Below are 18,003 nucleotides of genomic sequence, written 5' to 3'. Positions count from 1 at the left end.
CTCTCACATGAAATCAAGAAACTTAAATGGACTTAACTATATTTCTTAATAAACGTAAAATTTGTCTTTTTTTTTGCTTATAAATCAGGTCGGAGTAATATGTGTTTTGATATCGTTAAGACCGTCATAAATTTGCGTGGAATCAAAATTCCGCTAAAAATATTAGACATTAATGATTGGATTTCTTGAAGTGATATATTCGGAGAATCCTAGCTTTCAACGAAATAATATTCAAAGGCTCATTTTAGTGATTCAAATAACGTCAATTATCTCTTGCGCGCAATCTTATGTGTAAGCTCTCTATTTCTATCTATTTTATTTATTAATTTCAATAAGTAAATAACTCTCTCCCAGTTTAAAGGTAGATGAATCTTTTTTAATCTATTTAAATTATGTAATTTTGAATCCTATTTTATATATTTAAATGTCAATTATCATTTAACTATCTTTTTGTGTAGTGTTTTTAATCTTCTGGCCAATTATGAAATGAAATTAGATTGTAAATTTTTATTGACAGCTAAATTTTAATTTCAATAACTATTTGTTAGATGATTGATTTAGGAATATTAAATCATTCATGTGTTACATAATAATTTAAGATAATTGAGTTTTGAGTTAAAAAATTGATCCTAATAATTATTATAATAATAAAATATTTTCTTGTGATATTTAAGATATTTTTTTATAAGCAAGAGATTTATAAAATAAGAGAGAATAAAGGGTATGATTACCCTTACATAAAAGATAACAATCACAACAAAACTACGTACAAAGAGAAGACACGATAAACCAATCAATCTAGCTAAAAGCCTTATATATAAGATTACCAACAATTAACCAATTCTACGAGATGAATTTAATAGAAAGGAACCAATTCCACGTGATGAATTTAATAGAAAGGACAACTTTATCAACACTAAAACTTCTACCATTAAACAATGAGTTGTTTCTCTCCCACCGATAATTCAACATGTTGTTATCCAAAACATCTCACCCTTTTCCTTACCAAAAGTTAGTTGCAACTTTCCACTCAAAAATAGAAACAACGCACACTAATTAGCATGACTATGAAGGTTACAACCCAACCACGCTCCCAATTTGCTCCACACAAAACTTGCAATCGGGAAGAAGAGATGAAACAAGTTCTCTTCATTTGAGGAAGAAAGAACACACTTTGCATCACGAATGTTGTTAATGACTCCTCTAATCAACAGATTATTCTTTGTTGGTAACCTGTCTAATAATAATCTCCACGAAAAAATGAGAAACTTTGATGGGATTTTCATACTCCAAAGAAGATCAAAAACTGCTTGTAGAGGGATTGTCATTACTCTTCGACGGGATTTCCGTACTCCAAATAAAATATAAAATAAAAGAGGGGTTCACACTCATAAATTTACATGTCATTATATTTTTCAATTTACAAATGAAATCATACAGACACATTCGTGTTCAACAAACTCATTCGGTTAGGTCACTTTCTAATGAGCATGTGAGTTTTGTCTAGACTTATCCACAATCTAAGGTAATCTTGTTAGAAAATGATTTGCTCCAAAATAACTATCTATTATAATTTATTAGAGGTGGTAAAACATGTCTGGTCCATTGAACATGTCTGTTTTTCAGCATTTTAGTGCGGGATGGACAAAGGTTTAGGCTCTCACCCTTTAATGTCCCCGTCCCGACCCGTTTTCTTCATGGGCTTTTACGGCACGAGCATTTACATAAATTTTTGCATTTTTAAACTTAAAAGATAGTGTCAACAGGTTTTTTCTACCCCACCCTCACTTTTTTGACTCGCATCCTCAACTATGTCCGTCCCGCTGTGCCCCACTTTTTTGTGAGCTTTTGCGGGACGGAGAGGAGATGTCGCCAACCCCTATCATTTATTAAATAGCCCTTCAAACTAGTTAGTTGATACATCAACATTTTATATGCCATGTAATTTTATCTGTGTAATCTCAATTATTGGTGTCACTTTTTAGAATCATTCTTCTTATATTTTCTTTCGATGCATGCATTTTGTATGCCACCTTTTAGAATTAAGAGGAGTAAATTTTAAATACTTTGTCACAAGATTGATTGGGTGAAGTGTTACATATCTTGATATAGTTGTTCAATTCTTTTGGAAAAAAATTTAATAAAATTAATTATTGTAGTCAATGTGAAAACAATTTTCACTCCACCAAATTAGTTTTGCTCTTTCTTTCCTCTAATTTACCATTTTTTTATTATTAACATCAAAATAAAAGTTTTTTTTTGTAAAAATTTAAAATTAATAAATAAAAAAGTTTTTAAAAAAACAATATTTTTATCATAAACAATTAAGAGGAGTAAATTTTAAATACTTTGTCACAAGATTGATTGGGTGAAGTGAATCAATAATTCAACAGAGTAGTTTAAGGAGAAAAATTCTTAAGATGGGATGAAAAGGTAATTCTAGACTTAGAATGTGACACAGATTGAATTTTAGAAATAGAGATTCTAATATTTTTTTTTTATTTTTTATTTCTAGTGCACAGTTTATTGTAATTTGAATCAACAAAAGTTATTTTCCTTATATCACTTTCTTTTTGTTTTGTTGGTAAAAATAAATTAAATATTGTTTCTTTATCATCATTCTCCTACACTTTGATATTAAATTTTGATGTATAATTTTTATGTTCAAACAAAGTTTGCATTATAAAACACCTCGAAATTATTCCTCTCACTTTTGCTGGCAATTAAAGATATTTGTGTGTAGTTTGGATTAATTTTGAGGAAAAAAACTCATCTAATTTAAAATTAAAATTATTTGGTTTGATTTAAATAATTATGTAAAAAAAAATTATCTGACTCATCCAATTTAAAGTGATTAAATTTGAATTGATTTTGAATATTTAAATTATAAATAATAATTTTATTAATATTAATGGACTTAAATGTATTTTTTTATCTCTATTGATTGGGTGTTTTAAACCATTGATGATTAGGATATTTTAATATTTAATAATATTTTTAACTAATTTAACCAAATAATGTCATTGGAATTGTCCGATGCCCCAATGCAATACATTATATTCGATCAAGTTTTATAAACATTTTAATAATATAAGAAGACAACAATGTGAGACTTTACAAATATTTTACTGCACTCCAAGGGCATTATTTGGCTGAATTGGGATGCGGAAGATAAGGATGGAAGAAAGCGATAACTGAGATTAGTTAAAAATATTATTAAATATTAAAATATCTTATTTATCAATGACATGTAATTAAAAATAGTTTTTTTTATTCTAATCATCATCGTCACCTAGATAAAACTGGAGGGGACTAAAAAAAATTCAAAAACCATAAAAATAATTAAAGGACTATTATACTAATATCGCTGATTTTATAATAGAGATCAATTATTTAAAACGCCCAAACAAAAAGAGCAAAAATGCATTTAAGTCATATTAATATTATAAAAATATTTTAAAATAACATGTTAGAAGTAACATACAAGACATATCAACAAATAATAAATGGACATAAGATATCATACTAATAAATAAATAAATATTAAAATATATAAACGTTCAGTATAGTTTGAATCAATTTTAAAAAATCAATCTCAAATTTGATCAAATATGAATAATTTTAATAAAAGAGAATATAAACACATTTAAAATTATTCAGCTTTTTGCAATTTTCAATTATATTTTTGAGTCGGTTTAAATTTATATAAATATTCCTAATGACAATTGCATTCTACCTTTCAAGGATGCGAGTGTATCTAACATTGAAAAATAAGGTGGCCATAAAAAAATTTAGGCAAAATATCTTTTTTAATCCCTTAACTATATCCTTAGGTTCAAATTAGTCCATAATTTTTTTGTCAGATTGGTCCATTAACTCTTAAAATATGTCATGTTCGTCTTTTTGTCTAATCGACAAAAAAATTCAAAAAACGGTCACTAAATTCGTCGTTAATTAGACAAAAAATACTAACATGACACGTTTTAAGAGTTAAATGACTAATCTGACACACAAAAATTAAGGGACCAATATGAATCTAATGGTATAGTTAAGGAACCAAAAAGGATATTTTGCTTCTTTTTTTTAATAAAAACTGAACTGAAGACCAAAAGAGAAATAAACTCACAATGACTCTTCCCTCACGATTGAATGAAAAAAATGAATGTTGGAATAATCATTCCCACAAAAATAATTATAAGCCTAGCGACGAAGAAGGCTTTTGAATGGCATGGAGACATCAACTGACGAGAAAGTCAGATGGATGTAAGTGTATATGGACTTTTGATAGTGTGTCTTGATTATTTATCTAATTGACAAAAATGAGTGAAAGTTAGTGCGAGGTTCCCACATCAAAGTTAGAGAATCGGCTTCCCTCAAATTTAGGGGTGACAAAACGGGCACGGCCCGTTAGATAAATTTGTTTTGTCTGTAGTTTAGTGTAGGACGTGTTGGAGTTCAACAATGAACCTCCATTAACAATTCACAAGAAGATGAAGAAGATGAAAAACAATGCACACATACACACACACACACACACAGAGAGAGAGAGAGAGAGAGAGAGAGAGAGAGAGAGAGAGAGAGAGAGAGAGAGAGAGAGAGAGAGAGAGAGAGAGAGAGAGAGAGAGAGAGAGAGAGAGAGAGAGAGAGAGAGAGAGAGAGAGAGAGAGAGAGAGACTTTTCTAACTAACCTGCATCGAACTTTCTCAAATGCAAGATTCTGTTACAAATTCACTTTCATTTGAGTTTTATACAAAGACTCAAATGACACTCAAATTCAAATGAAATACAAAATCAAACTCAAATGCAAATGCAATACTAAATGCAATTGCAAAATGAAAACTAAACAATCTTGAATTTTCAAGAGAGAGAGAGAGAGGGGGAGAGAGGGAGAGAGAGAGAGAGAGAGAGAGAGAGAGAGAGAGAGAGAGACTTTTCTAACTAACCTTCAAACTTTCTCAAATGCAAGATTCTGTTACAAATTCACTTTCATTTGAGTTTTATACAAAGACTCAAATGACACTCAAATTCAAATGAAATACAAAATCAAACTCAAATGCAAATGCAATACTAAATGCAATTGCAAAATTAAAACTAAACAATCTTGAATGTTGAATTACATTCAACACCATCCCCTAATTCACATTCAAGTTGAAAATCAGCAACACCAATTTCATCTCTGAAATTGATGAAGTGTTCAGTTTTGATTGCTTTGGTCAGCACATCTGCAAATTGCTTCTGAGTGATGACATGGTCAACCCCAAGTACTCCATTATGAATTTGATTGCGCAGAAAATGGTACTTGGTATCAATGTGCTTACTTCTTCCGTGCAACACTAGAGTATTAGCAAGACTTATACCAAATTTGTTGTCAATCATCAATCTGACTGGTTTGCTCACCTTGAACTTCAGTTCCTTCAGTAAATTCATCATTCAAACAGCCTGACAAGTTGACAAAGCACCAACTATGTATTCAGCTTCACATGTTGACAATGCAACCACTGGTTGCTTCTTAGAACACCAAGAAATTAGGGCTTCCAGATACTGAACATGTATCTTGTAGTGCTTCTTTTGTCCACTCTATCACCATACCAGTCAGAATCTGAGTAGCATATCAACTCAGCAGCATCTGACACTCCAGATGGAAAAAAAATCCATGCCTCAGGGTTTCTTTTACATACCTCAGAATCCCGACTGCAACTTGATAATCTGACCACTTTTGTTTACTCATAAACTTACTCACCATTCCAACTTCATAACATATGCTAGGTCTGGTGTTACACGGATATCTAAGATAGCCAACCAACTATTTGAAGGTTGTAGCATCTAAATCCTCGTCATCATCATTAGAATCCAACTTATGGTTTGTCTCAGCAGGTGTGACTACTGACTTACTATTCATCAGCTCAAATCTCTTCAGCAACTCAAGTTGATACTTCAGTTGGTGCACAATAATTCCCTTCTTAGAATGCAAAATCTTCATCCCTAGAAAATATACCATATTTCCAATGGTCAATCATATCAAATTCATTCATCAGCACCTTCTTGAACTTGTCTATCTCAGAAGTATAACTTTTTGTCAAAAGTATGTCATCCACATAAAGACATATCATAATCACATTACCATCAAAAGTATGTTGCACATACACACCATATTCCATTTCACATATCTTGAATCTCATATGCTTGAAAAATGAATCAATCTTCAGATTCCAAGCTCTTGGAGCTTGTTTTAGCCCATACAAGGCTTTATGCAGCTTGTACATCATCCCTTATTTGTTCTCTTTCATAAATCCAGGAGGTTGTAACACATAAACTTCTTCTTGCAATTGATCATTTAGAAAATCTGACTTTACATTTAAATGCATCAAAGGCCAATTCCTATTTGTAGTTATAGCAATAATCAACCTTATGGTTTCATGTATGGCTACCGGTGAAAACACGTCAAAGCAGTCTAAACCAGACTTTTGTAGGAATCATCTACCTACTAACTTTCCCTTATGCTTGACAACTGAATCATCTGACTTCAACTTTATCTTAAAAACCCATCTCACACTGATGGCTTTCTTGTTTTGAGGTAGAATAGTCAATTCCCATGTCTTGTTTCTTCCAATGGCTTCAAGCTCTTCCTTCATGGCGTTCACCCGCACCTTCTTCTTGAGAGTCTGATTGATGATAACAGGTTTAGAGTCTTCCGTCATGGCACTTTGTATGACTTCTCCTTCAAAATCAATCTTAGTATCTCGCAGCAACTCAAAATATGTAAGTCCCCTTGGTATTTGTCTAACTCTTGGTGGCATCTACTCACCTTCGGAGTCGGAGTCATCTTCAAATCCCGAATCTCATTCAGAGTCAGAATCACCTTCAGAGGAAGAATCTCCTTCAGAGGCAGCATCAGACTCTAGTGTTGACATTGCACTAGAGTTGGATTGAGACTTGCTCCAATCTCATGTTTCTGATTCTTTCACTATGACATCTCTGTTGACTTCAACTTTGTTGGTGATTGGACAAAGAGCTTATAAGCACACGTACTGTGGTAACCTATAAGCAACATTACCTTGTTTCTGTTATCCAATTTCCTTATATTAGCTTCTGGTATATGTTTGTAACATATTGAACCAAGCACCTTAAAATGACTGACACTTTGCTTTCTTCCAGTCCACTTCTCAATAGGAACTACTTCCTTTAACTTTTTTTTTGGACATTTGTTGAGCACATATATTAAAGTGGCAATTGCTTCACCCCACAATTGCATATGCAGATTCTTCTCCTTCAGTATGCTCCTAGTCATGTCAAACAAAGTTTTATTTATCCTTTCAGCAAGGCCATTATGATGTGAAGTGTATGGACCAGTCACCTCATGCTCAATAATATCATGTTCCTTACAGAACTTCTTGAACTCTGTTGAGTTAAAATCGGCTCCACCATCAGTTCTGAGGATCTTCAACCTTTGTCCACTTTGATTTTCAGCCTTCACTTTGAACTTCTGGAACTCAACAAACATTTCATGTTTGAAGTTGATGAGTACTAGTCATGTCATTTTTGTGAACTCGTCTACAAATGAAACAAAGTACTTGTTTCCTCCAAGTGAAGGTACCTCAAATGGACCACATGCATCAGAATGTACCACACCCAAAGCATGAGTTTCTCTTGAAGGAATTTATGATGAGAATGGAAATCTTGGTTTCTTGTCTCTCATGCACATATCATATGATTTCTATGGTGTCAGAATCTTAGGAATTTCATGTACCAGATTCTTTGAACTCATACGCCATAGGCTTCTATAGTTCATATGTCTCAATCTCTTATGTCACGTCTCACTTTCCCCTTTAGCACTTCTTGCACTAAGTCATTGAGTGTTTGTTGTTTCAACATTCACTTTGAATGTTTGTTTCTTCCAGTTCATATTGCATTATCAGCTTATGCTTACATTCATACAACTTCAAGAGATTGCTCTTCATGGTTACTATAAATCATTTTTCAATCAGTTGGCCTACACTCATCAGATTGTTATTCATGATAGGAATATACCATACATCCTTGATCATTACATTTTTCCATTGTCCAACATAAATCAGACATTTCCCATTCTTTTAGCATTCAGATACTCATCATTAGCACATCTGATATTGGTCATTTTACTAGAGTCAAAATCAACAAGTCATTGTTTGTTTCCAAATAGGTGATTTGAGCAGCCAGTATCCATATACCACCAGTCTATCATTGATCCACCTACATTCTCAGATGCCATCAATAGCATAAGTTCATCATCAGAATTTGCTCTGGCTATGTCGGCTTCTTCACCCTTGCTAACCTTGTTTGACCAGCAATCAGCAGCAAAATGGTCAAACTTGTTACAACTGTAGCACTAAACATTTTTCTTCTCAAACTTCTCATTTCCCTTCTGAACATCATGATGTTTCTTATCATAATTATAGAGTTCTGACTTCCGAACACCAACATCATACTTCTTCTTATTCTCTAGTCATGTTTGCTTCTGGTTCTTCTTGCCAGAATAGGCTTTCAGAGTATGAGCTTTCAGAGCATGTTCTAACTCTTGTTCAGAGTTTCTTTCAGTCAGACGCAACTCTTGTGCCTCTAAACTACTCTAAAGTTCTTCAATTCTCATGGTGTTGGTACCTTTAGAGTGTTCTATGGCTACAACTATGTAATCAAACTAAGAAGTAAGTGATCTCATTACCTTTTCAATGATTACTTGTTCAAAGAGCATTTCTCCACAAGACTTCATCTCATTAGTGACCACAATCACTCTAGAGATGTAATCAGATACCTTTTCATTATTCTACATGCTGAGATTCTTATATTGCTTACGTAGGGACTGAAGTTTGACCTTCTTCACTAATACGTCGCCACCATAGCACCATACCAGTGTATCCCACGCCACCATACACAAGAAGAGGAATAAGAGAGAGAGAGAGAGAGAGAGAGAGAGAGAGAGAGAGAGAGAGAGAGAGAGAGACGTTCAAACTTTCTCAAATGCAAGATTTTGTTACATATTCACTTTCATTTGAGTTTTTATAAAAAGACTCAATGAAACTCAAATTTAAATGAAATACAAAACCAAACTCAAACTCAAATGCAACACTAAATGCAAATGCAAAATACAGACTAAACAGGGAGGGTCAAGAGTTTATGTTTACATCCTATAATGTGTCTAGCTTATCTTATCCCGTTTTTTTTTTTGAAGCTTTTACGGGTATAGACATTAACATCCGTTTTTTTTTTTTGGAAGCTTTTACGGGTATAGACATTAACATAAATTTGTATTTTTAAACTTGCAATTTGCAATGCCCACGCAGCCCAGCCCTCACTTTTAGTGCGAGGCGGACAGAAGTTGTAAGCCTGCATCTTCAATTGTGCTCGCCCAACCCCACTCCATTTTTTACGGACTTTTACATGACGGATCTTAACATGGTAGGCATGCCCACCCGTTTGCCACCATTTCCCACCACTAGTCAAATTTACAGGAAATATGGTACAACTACTATTATATACATTTCTTTCTTTCAAGATACAGGTCTTTGTATTTCTTATCTAAACACCAAACATTTAAACTTATTAATAAATTAGTAGACAATTAAATTATGGTCTCTCACAAATATTATTACAATCTTATGCATGTGCATCTCTATGTGATCGAGCTAGTAAAATATAACAAAAAGAAAGTGCAAAGAAAAAGTACAAAGTTTAAGAATTCCCGGGTGATTGATCTAGTAAAGTATAACAAAATGAAAGTGTAAAGAGAAAGTGCAAAAAGTTTAAGAATTGAGCCAAACAGCTTCTCAAGAAACACCTTCCGGTGGAACTAAATATATATCTCTGAAGAATGACTATAATGTTAGGCTTTCTGGGTTTTCAATGATTTTAGAGAATGTCTGAAGGAAGGCAGCCAAGTCAGCCCCATAAATTATTCGGTGATCAGCTGTTACATTCACCTGAAAAAGGAAAGTTAAGAATCAATTAATTTGATCCTGGTTAATAAAATAAAAAATGATTCCATAAGGTTCGTATCAAAAACTGACAGAAGAGAACCATCTGAACCAGTATTTGACATGGTGCTTCTTATGATTTGTGATATATGATGCGTACCAGATGAAGAAAGAAAAATGTTTTCTACATCTTATCACCAAAGTGAGGCATCATGCATGTGAGGTCATTAATTTATAAAATTTTAACAAGGTAATGAAACTGTGCATTTTAATAGGATAAGCAGGAGTCACTGTTTCTTGCAGATTTTTGGTTGTGAAAATAAACACTGCAAATCTTATAACTATGCGATAAATTTTTCTCCTTTATGCTTGAGTGGTATTTTTATATTGCATAGCATACATGAAGCATTCCTCCATTTCATCCACTCTTTTCTATTTCTATTTTATGATTGACATCTTCCCTTATCTATCTGTTACTTTGTTTTACAGATCCATGGTACCTTAAAAACAATCGACTTGTATTATGTTCACCTCCCCGATAAAATTTGTTTAGCATTCCATATAATCCTTTTTACTCTCACTTAGGTTGAAATTGACTCTAAGGCTTATTGACATATCTCTAACTTTTCAATTATTCATTTTCTTAACTCTACAACTAAGATTATATCATAAACAAAAAAAAACATGCTATGAAAAGAAACAAAAAAGATGTGTTGCTCTACAATATCTGCTAATAAAAGGGGATATCTATTAACTGACTATGAAGGAAATAACGCTGCACTCGACATGATGGTTTGGAGACATTCCCAATCGTTAGTTTCATGGTTCACACCCCAAACGCGGCCTTGGAATTTGTTTGCAGAGAATCAGGTGTATAGATTTTTCAAATGGAAAAACAAAAACAAAACACTACAGAGGAAGTTGTGGTTGTGAGTCCTATGTGTCAACGAATATAAAATAGAACGATGAATTTCAGCCTTGAGGATAAGAATAAGAAACAAGTCCAATCGTTTACTGTGCCCAGGAACTTAGTAGAAGAAATATGTTAAACTACAAAATCATCCTATGTGGTATTTTAAAATGCACCTTATCCACTAGGAATCAATCGAATCATCTGAATAAGGTTCCTGTGAAACCTATCCATAAAGAAAGCTCAAGATGGAGTGTGAAAAGTCTCGATAATACTTTCTTCAAGAGAGAAAGACTACGATCTAGGCCAGCCAGGTAAGACGATAGCATTCTGAATACTGAAAACTTCGGTTGATTAGGGTAAGAGGAGAAGGAATCAGAAATTCAAGAAACAGAAAATTCAGAGTGTGCCCTTATGGGTAGGTTTCCTCAGTGAATATCAGAATCCAGCAAATAATGTTTAAGTGATTAGAAAAAAAGCATTATGGTGAATGTTTAAACAGAGCCAGTAAAATAAATCTGCAGAAACTATGTTCCCAAGCACAACACCTTGCAGATGTAATCTAATTTCTGTTCTTGAGAAAAGTATACTCGTGGCACAACACCTTGCAGATGTAATCTAATTTCTGTTCTTGAGAAAAGTATACTCGTGGCACAACACCACCCAGATATAATCTAAGGTTTAGGCTATAACCCTACAACAGTTAACCCTTTTGAAAATTATATTGCTAGTGTGCCAAAGTGCAAATGAATTCTAAGGTTTATGCCTTCATATGCTGACTATGGTGCAATGACAAAGGTTTATGCCTTCATATGCTGACTATGGTGCAATGACAAAAGTGTTTGCTTATGTTAACCCGGGCTTTATCTATTGTTCGAATCATGAGTGCATAAAAAGAAAGAAAAGTGTATATTATATAACTCACCAGCATTTTATTTTTCACCCTGAAGAATCCATCTGCATCAGCCAGAACAGTAGGCTTTGATGCTCCGACAGCCATGATAGCCCCCTGAAAATAAATGAAAAAGTTTAACCTCCCCAAAAATAAGGTTCAAGCTGCTAGAAAATAAGGCAGATAATCTCTCAATTTATCAAATAAGGAAGAAAATAAACAAAAATCCTTGAAATAATCACTAACCTGGCCTGGTGGAAGTATGGCATCAAACCTGTCAACTCCAAACATACCCAAGTTTGAAAGCGTGAAAGTTCCTGCAGGTAACCAGGCACAATTAATATCGGGTTAAAACGTTCAAGTAACACAGAAATCAAATTGCCAACAACAAATAACAACAACAACAATAAACAAACCTGAATTATACTCATGAGGTTGCAATTGCTTTGAACGAGCCTTTCCAACTAGCTCTTTCCATTTTTGGGACAACAGATACAAGTCCAACTACAAGACAACAACAAAACAATCAACCAATGAAATTGAACAAAAAAAATTATAAAACAGCAAATAGATTAAAATTCACAGACCTTATCAGCATCTTGAAGAACTGGGGTTATCAAACCACCATTGATTGCCACGGCAACAGCAACATTAATGTTACTGTTATAGTGAAAGTTCTTGCCGTCTTTGCAGGTGGCATTGACAACTGGATGCTGAACAAGTGCCATGGCAGCAGCCTTGGCCAATATAGCCGTCATAGTAACACCCTTAGGTTTCACCTGAGCATAAAAATTCAACATCACATTTTAAAACCCCAACACAATAATATTCAATTTCAACCATACATCACAGAAATTTCAAATTCAAACAATGCCATTATCATCATCACCACCGTCAACAGTGTATATCAAATTTCAAAATCAAATAATACCATTATCATCATATATCAATTTTCAAAATCAAACAAAGCCAGTATCATATATTCATTACCATCATCATCATCATCATACTCCCTCCATTTCAAAATAACTGTCGTTTTAGCAAAAGTGTAAAAGTGTAATATCTTATGACAACATTATTACATTCCTTAATCTTAAACTACACTCATTTTGAAATGGAGGGAATATTTCAGAATCAAACAATGTCAGTATCATATCAACATCATATATCAATTTTCAAAACCAAACAATGCCATCATATCATCAATCGCCATCATCATCATATAATATTTCAAAATCAAACAATGTCAGTATCATCAAAAACATATATCAAATTTCAAAATCAAACAATGCCAGTTTCATCATCATTACCATCATCATCCTATATCAAATTTCAAATTTCAAATTTATACCTTCTCATATAGAGCATCAAGAGCATCCGTGGTAACCGGATATCCAACACGGAACGTAGGAACAGAAAGACTCTCCACCATGTTCTTAGCAACAGCAGACTGCATAGTTGTGAAAGCAACATTACTGGAACCAGGCAACGCAGGCGGTGCAGCAGAAGAAGAAGCAGCTTTTGGTGGAGCCGATGCCACCGGAGCAGAAGCTACTACAGAAGGTGCATTACTCTTCGACGGCACAATCCCAGCAGCAGCCTCCACGTCAGCCGGAGTAATCCTACCAAACGGACCAGTCCCATTGACGGAAGCAATGTCAACCTTGTGCTGCTTCGCAAGTTTCTTAGCCTGAGGTGTTGCCGTGATTTTCTTAGGACCATCAGAAACAGCCTTAACCGGTGGTGGCGGAGGAGGAGAAGGAGACTGAGAAGTCACCGGAGGAGTGTCAGGTATTTCAGGAGGAGGAGAAGAAGAACCGGAACCGGATTTGACCGATTTGGCTTTCGCTTGAGCTTCCGCGATATCCTCAGCAGTCTCAGCGAGCAAACCAATCGGAGCACCAACCGGAGCAGTTTCACCTTCAGAAACAACAATAGCAGCAAGAATTCCATCATAGAAAGTCTCAACATCCATATCAGCTTTATCCGATTCAACAACAACAACACTATCACCTTTGGAGAGAGTGTCGCCTTCGGATTTGATCCACGAGACGATTTTACCCTCGGTCATGGTGGAACTGAGTGCAGGCATGAAGATTTCGCGGATCTTGGCTTGGATTTTGAAGGAAGAGTGACGGCGGCGATGGGAGGAGTTGCGGGGGAGGATGAGAGTTGAGAAAGGGAGGGATGTTGAGTTGCGGAGAGATTGGGAAGGAGAAGGAGAAGCCATTGAGATTATCGAAGAGGAATGTGCGTTCATTTTGGAAAGTGAGAGTGAAATCGAATGGAATGAGAGGAGAGGTGATATGAAGAAGGACAGTTGAGAGGGGCGGAGACGACGAGGGAGAGTTGATAGCTAGCTATGTAGTTGTCACTCTTTTTACTTCTCTATATACAAGTAATGCTTGTTGTCCAACGACCTCATCGATGCAAATAGTTTGTTTATTTATTATGTTCGATAAATACAACTTAATAATCTTAATGAGCTAGTTTTTTTTTGTTACAAACCTAGTTCTACACTTTGTTCCATAATGTTAAATATGCTATGGATATTGATCGATAACACCGATTTTAAAATCGGTGATGTTAATCTATAGTATGGTGGCGTAGACTGGATCTGCAAGATTAACACTCGAATGTTTAAATCAGTTATAAAATTTAAAATAATGTAAAATTATACAAAAAAAGACTTTTAGAATATTTAATTGTAACAGGTTGATTCCTTAAGTTTTTTTCTAGAAGTTAGTCATTTAAGTTACATAATATCTACACCGATGACATTTTTTAATGATTATCTTCCAAAAATGCATAGTTGTCATTAACGGTGTTTATTTGGTTGTAACGTTGTTGAGATGCAATTGTTTTGAATATTACTTTAAGTAATTAGAAAAAGTCACTTTCTTATTTATCAAATCCCTAGAACTGTGATCATCCTCTCCCAATCGGGTTCATCTTCTCCCTTTTTTAACAATGGCTTCATACATTACAAATTTCTCAAATTCACATAGTCTGAACTGTAATTCCTTCATTTCTAGTGTAACTCATGGTGAAATCTAACCAAGGTGTGCTTATGGAGCAAATGCAGCGATACAAACAGTTATGAAAGGATGAAACTTTGGGAAGTTATTTTGGTGTTGCAGAAATTTTGTGGTACATTTATTACTATTGTCTGATATGTCTTATTTGATAATGTTAACTGTTATATGTTAATAGAGTGAAAGTTCAAACTGTGGCTGCAACTTTTTTTAGTGGGTTGAAAAAGAGTGTAATAGTGAAGGGCAAACAGAAATCAACACACAAAGGAGATGTTCAAAATGCGATGAAAAGGACGCAGAAATCAACATGTTAAAGAAGTTGATGAAGATCCATGGAGATGACTACTACACAAAGGAGATGATGAAGAACATGTTGAAGATGTTGAAGATGCTAGTTTTTGTCATAATGTTTTTAGTTATGATTTTTATTATGTTGATGTGTATGTTGATCAATAAGTGGTGATTATGGTTTATGTTGAAGTTAGTGTTGTAAGACAAGTTGTTAATGTGATGTTGTAATGATTTTCTTCAATGATGATGTTTATTTTGTGCCCATATTTGATGTTAAAGTAAGCAATTTTAAAAGATATGTTTGTGTCCAATTTGATGTTGTTAATGAAGGTGAGAAAATTACACAAAAATTAGGGGTTGAATTGTGTAACTTAATTCTTTTTCACTTCTGAAACACTAACTTCAGAATCTGAATAAGTTCAGAATTCGACCTCAGAGTTAATAGCAGCGGAATGCATAATATTCAAAAGCAAGAAATAAAGCAACACACAGAGTTATCCTGGTGCCTCTCTTAAATTGAGAGTAGTCCAATCCCCTTGTCCAACAAGAGATTTTCACTATAATCAAACTAATTACACTTTGCTAAAGCAAACTAGCAAGAGACTTCAATTGCTCAATCACACTAGAAAGAGACTTTTGCTCAAGCAATCTAGCAAGAGACTTCTTCTTAAGCACACAGGCAAGAGGCTTCAACTACTCAAGCGAACTAGAAAGAGCATTCCATTTCTCAAAAACACTAGCAAGAGACTTCATCTATTTTAAATAAATAGTTTAGTAGAAAAGATGTAAACTATACTTTTTGTAAATCAGAGGTATATAAGTAATACAACAACCACAAAGATTCTTAACACTTAAGATTTCTAAGATATACAAAGATAAGAAATCTTAAGAACTTGTGCAGTAAACAGATAAAAACTTTAGCTCAATGTTGTTCTGTTAGTTTATTTGTTGGTTGTTAACTTTCCTTCGAATTTGCAGCTCCCTTTTATAAAGATAGAAAAAAATTATTGGAAAGTAGCTTGCACAAGTGATCTTTGAAAAACAGTAGTTCCAAGAAAGAGACGTTAGAAGGTGAATCATGTTAAGATCTTCAACCATTGTGTAACAAATTATCCACTACTTCTTTGTCATACTAGGTATATATATATATCAAACGATGGGGCAGCCTTGAAATATCACATCAACTTTTTTTTAGTCTTACACTAAGAAACTCTAGTTGACTTTTTCCATAAGTTTGGAATTGACAAGATTGGTCTACTATGGAGACAGAGTACAGATCAGAGGCTGAGCACCTTTAGCTGGGATCTCTAGAGTTTGATCTATCACCAGAAGTAGTGATACCACGTTCAGATTCAAATCCTTCAGAAGTTGAAATATCACATTCAGAGTCATCAGATTCTAATCCTTTAGAATTTGAGACTCTTATCTTTTCTACATATGCTTTCAACAGGGTCATTTTGAGTTGGATTTTAAGCTTATGATCCTACACACTTGAACATATGTTAGTATACCCGATTGTTCTTGTTAGGTCTGACATATTATGATTAGCTGCATTTTGAAAAACAAGTATTTTTGACAGATGTTAAACAAGATGCCCTGACATGTTGTTTCAATATTACAGCGTGACCGAGCTTAAGCATCTTGTGAGATTTAGTCTCTTTAATATTTTATCTGAACATTCTCTGAAGATTTAGTTCACGTATATTATTGAGCATTTTCCTTGTACCTGAAGAATATTGTGTCTTGACTTATTTTTGAAGTAACGATGTCAAGGCATCTTAGAGAACATCTGATTTGATTGAGATCATATCTTCAGAAGATTTTGTAGAGATCTTGGATCTGCTGCAAATCAAAACTGAAGCTAATGCCTTTTCTCTGCTATTTATAGAGAAGTTCTAAACCTAAGATAGTATTGAAGTAGTGTAGTATATTGTTATCATTAGGGTTTCATGTGTGTGCTTTTTGTGAGCCATTTGAGTATCTCCTCGATACTTGAATTGGACCTGGTGTATTGAGTTGTAACTAACAATCCCTCAGAAGCTTTTAAGCAAGAGTGGATTATGTTTATCAGTTGTTTGTTGTCGTATGGTTGAGGGAAGTGAGAAGGGTCTCATATCCAGGAGTGTCTTAGATAGAAACTTCCACGAGTAGAGATTAGGTGATAAGTCTATAAAACTTAAGGTTGTTCAGGACTTCAAACTAATTCTGTGATAATGGATATCCTTCCTGGCTTGGTAGCCCCCAGATGTAGGTGACGTTGCACCGAACTAGGTTAACAACTGATTGTGTTATTTACTATCATACTGTCATTTTAATCATGTTATTGTTTGTGGTGTGATAATATGCAGACCCTGAGGTCGTGACATCATGTACGACATCAAGGATCTGCTTTCCAGAATTTCAATTGGTATCAGAGCATGCATCATGCTCTGTTTCTGGGTGAGATTCAGGGAAGATACTTTCTGACTCCACGGACAAGGAAGGAGGATTTATCAACAGACCCCCTATCTTATATGGATCCAACTATGAATATTGGAAGGCAAGGATGGTGACTTTCTTAAAATCCATGGATAACAAAACATGGAAAGTTGTCATTAGAGGATGGGAACATCTTATTGTGAATGACAAAGATGGGAAGGCTACTAACTGAAACCTGAAGAGGGGTCTAAGGAAGAAGATGAATTAGCTCTTGGAAATTCCAAAGCCTTGAATGCCTTATTCAATGGGGTGGAAAAAATATATTCAGGTTGATAAATACATGTAATGTAGCTAAACAAGCTTGGGAAATCCTTAGAACTACTCATGAAGGCACATCCAAAGTGAAGATGTCTAGACTTCAGCTTCTCACTACCAGATTTGAGAATCTAAAGATGAAAGATAATGAGAATATTCATGATTCTCACACGAGTATTCTTGAAATAGCTAATT

At 34.2% G+C, this 18,003-nt stretch overlaps 1 protein-coding gene across 1 annotated transcript; it reads right to left on the bottom strand.

Annotated features, from left to right (window-relative positions):
• Window positions 1-9,566: 9,566 nt before the first annotated feature.
• Window positions 9,567-14,180, bottom strand: LOC127091222 (dihydrolipoyllysine-residue acetyltransferase component 4 of pyruvate dehydrogenase complex, chloroplastic). The gene is made up of 6 exons (XM_051029789.1): window positions 13,101-14,180; window positions 12,337-12,528; window positions 12,166-12,253; window positions 11,996-12,066; window positions 11,783-11,866; window positions 9,567-9,953 (listed from the first exon to the last, which is right to left on the bottom strand). Exons 1-6 carry the CDS (start codon window positions 14,007-14,009, stop codon window positions 9,849-9,851), a joined length of 1,449 nt encoding a protein of 482 aa, XP_050885746.1. The 5' UTR covers window positions 14,010-14,180; the 3' UTR covers window positions 9,567-9,848.
• Between the last annotated feature and the right edge of the window lie 3,823 nt (window positions 14,181-18,003).

Source organism: Lathyrus oleraceus, chromosome 6 (assembly GCF_024323335.1).
Source record: "Lathyrus oleraceus cultivar Zhongwan6 chromosome 6, CAAS_Psat_ZW6_1.0, whole genome shotgun sequence".
Taxonomy (NCBI): Eukaryota; Viridiplantae; Streptophyta; class Magnoliopsida; order Fabales; family Fabaceae; genus Lathyrus; species Lathyrus oleraceus.
Note: the sequence above shows the minus strand (reverse complement) of the source record. Positions and strands in the feature narration are given on the sequence as shown.

What these genes read in the sequence shown, in the direction of transcription:
- LOC127091222 (XM_051029789.1), bottom strand. Translation starts at nt 14,009, where the DNA reads ATGAACGCACATTCCTCTTCGATAATCTCAATGGCTTCTCCTTCTCCT. An exon ending in TTGATGCTCTATATGAGAAG is followed by an intron (nt 12,529 to 13,100) that starts GTATAAATTTGA and finishes TTTTATGCTCAG; the next exon opens with GTGAAACCTAAGGGTGTTAC. An exon ending in CCATACTTCCACCAGGCCAG is followed by an intron (nt 11,867 to 11,995) that starts GTTAGTGATTAT and finishes ATTTATTTTCAG; the next exon opens with GGGGCTATCATGGCTGTCGG.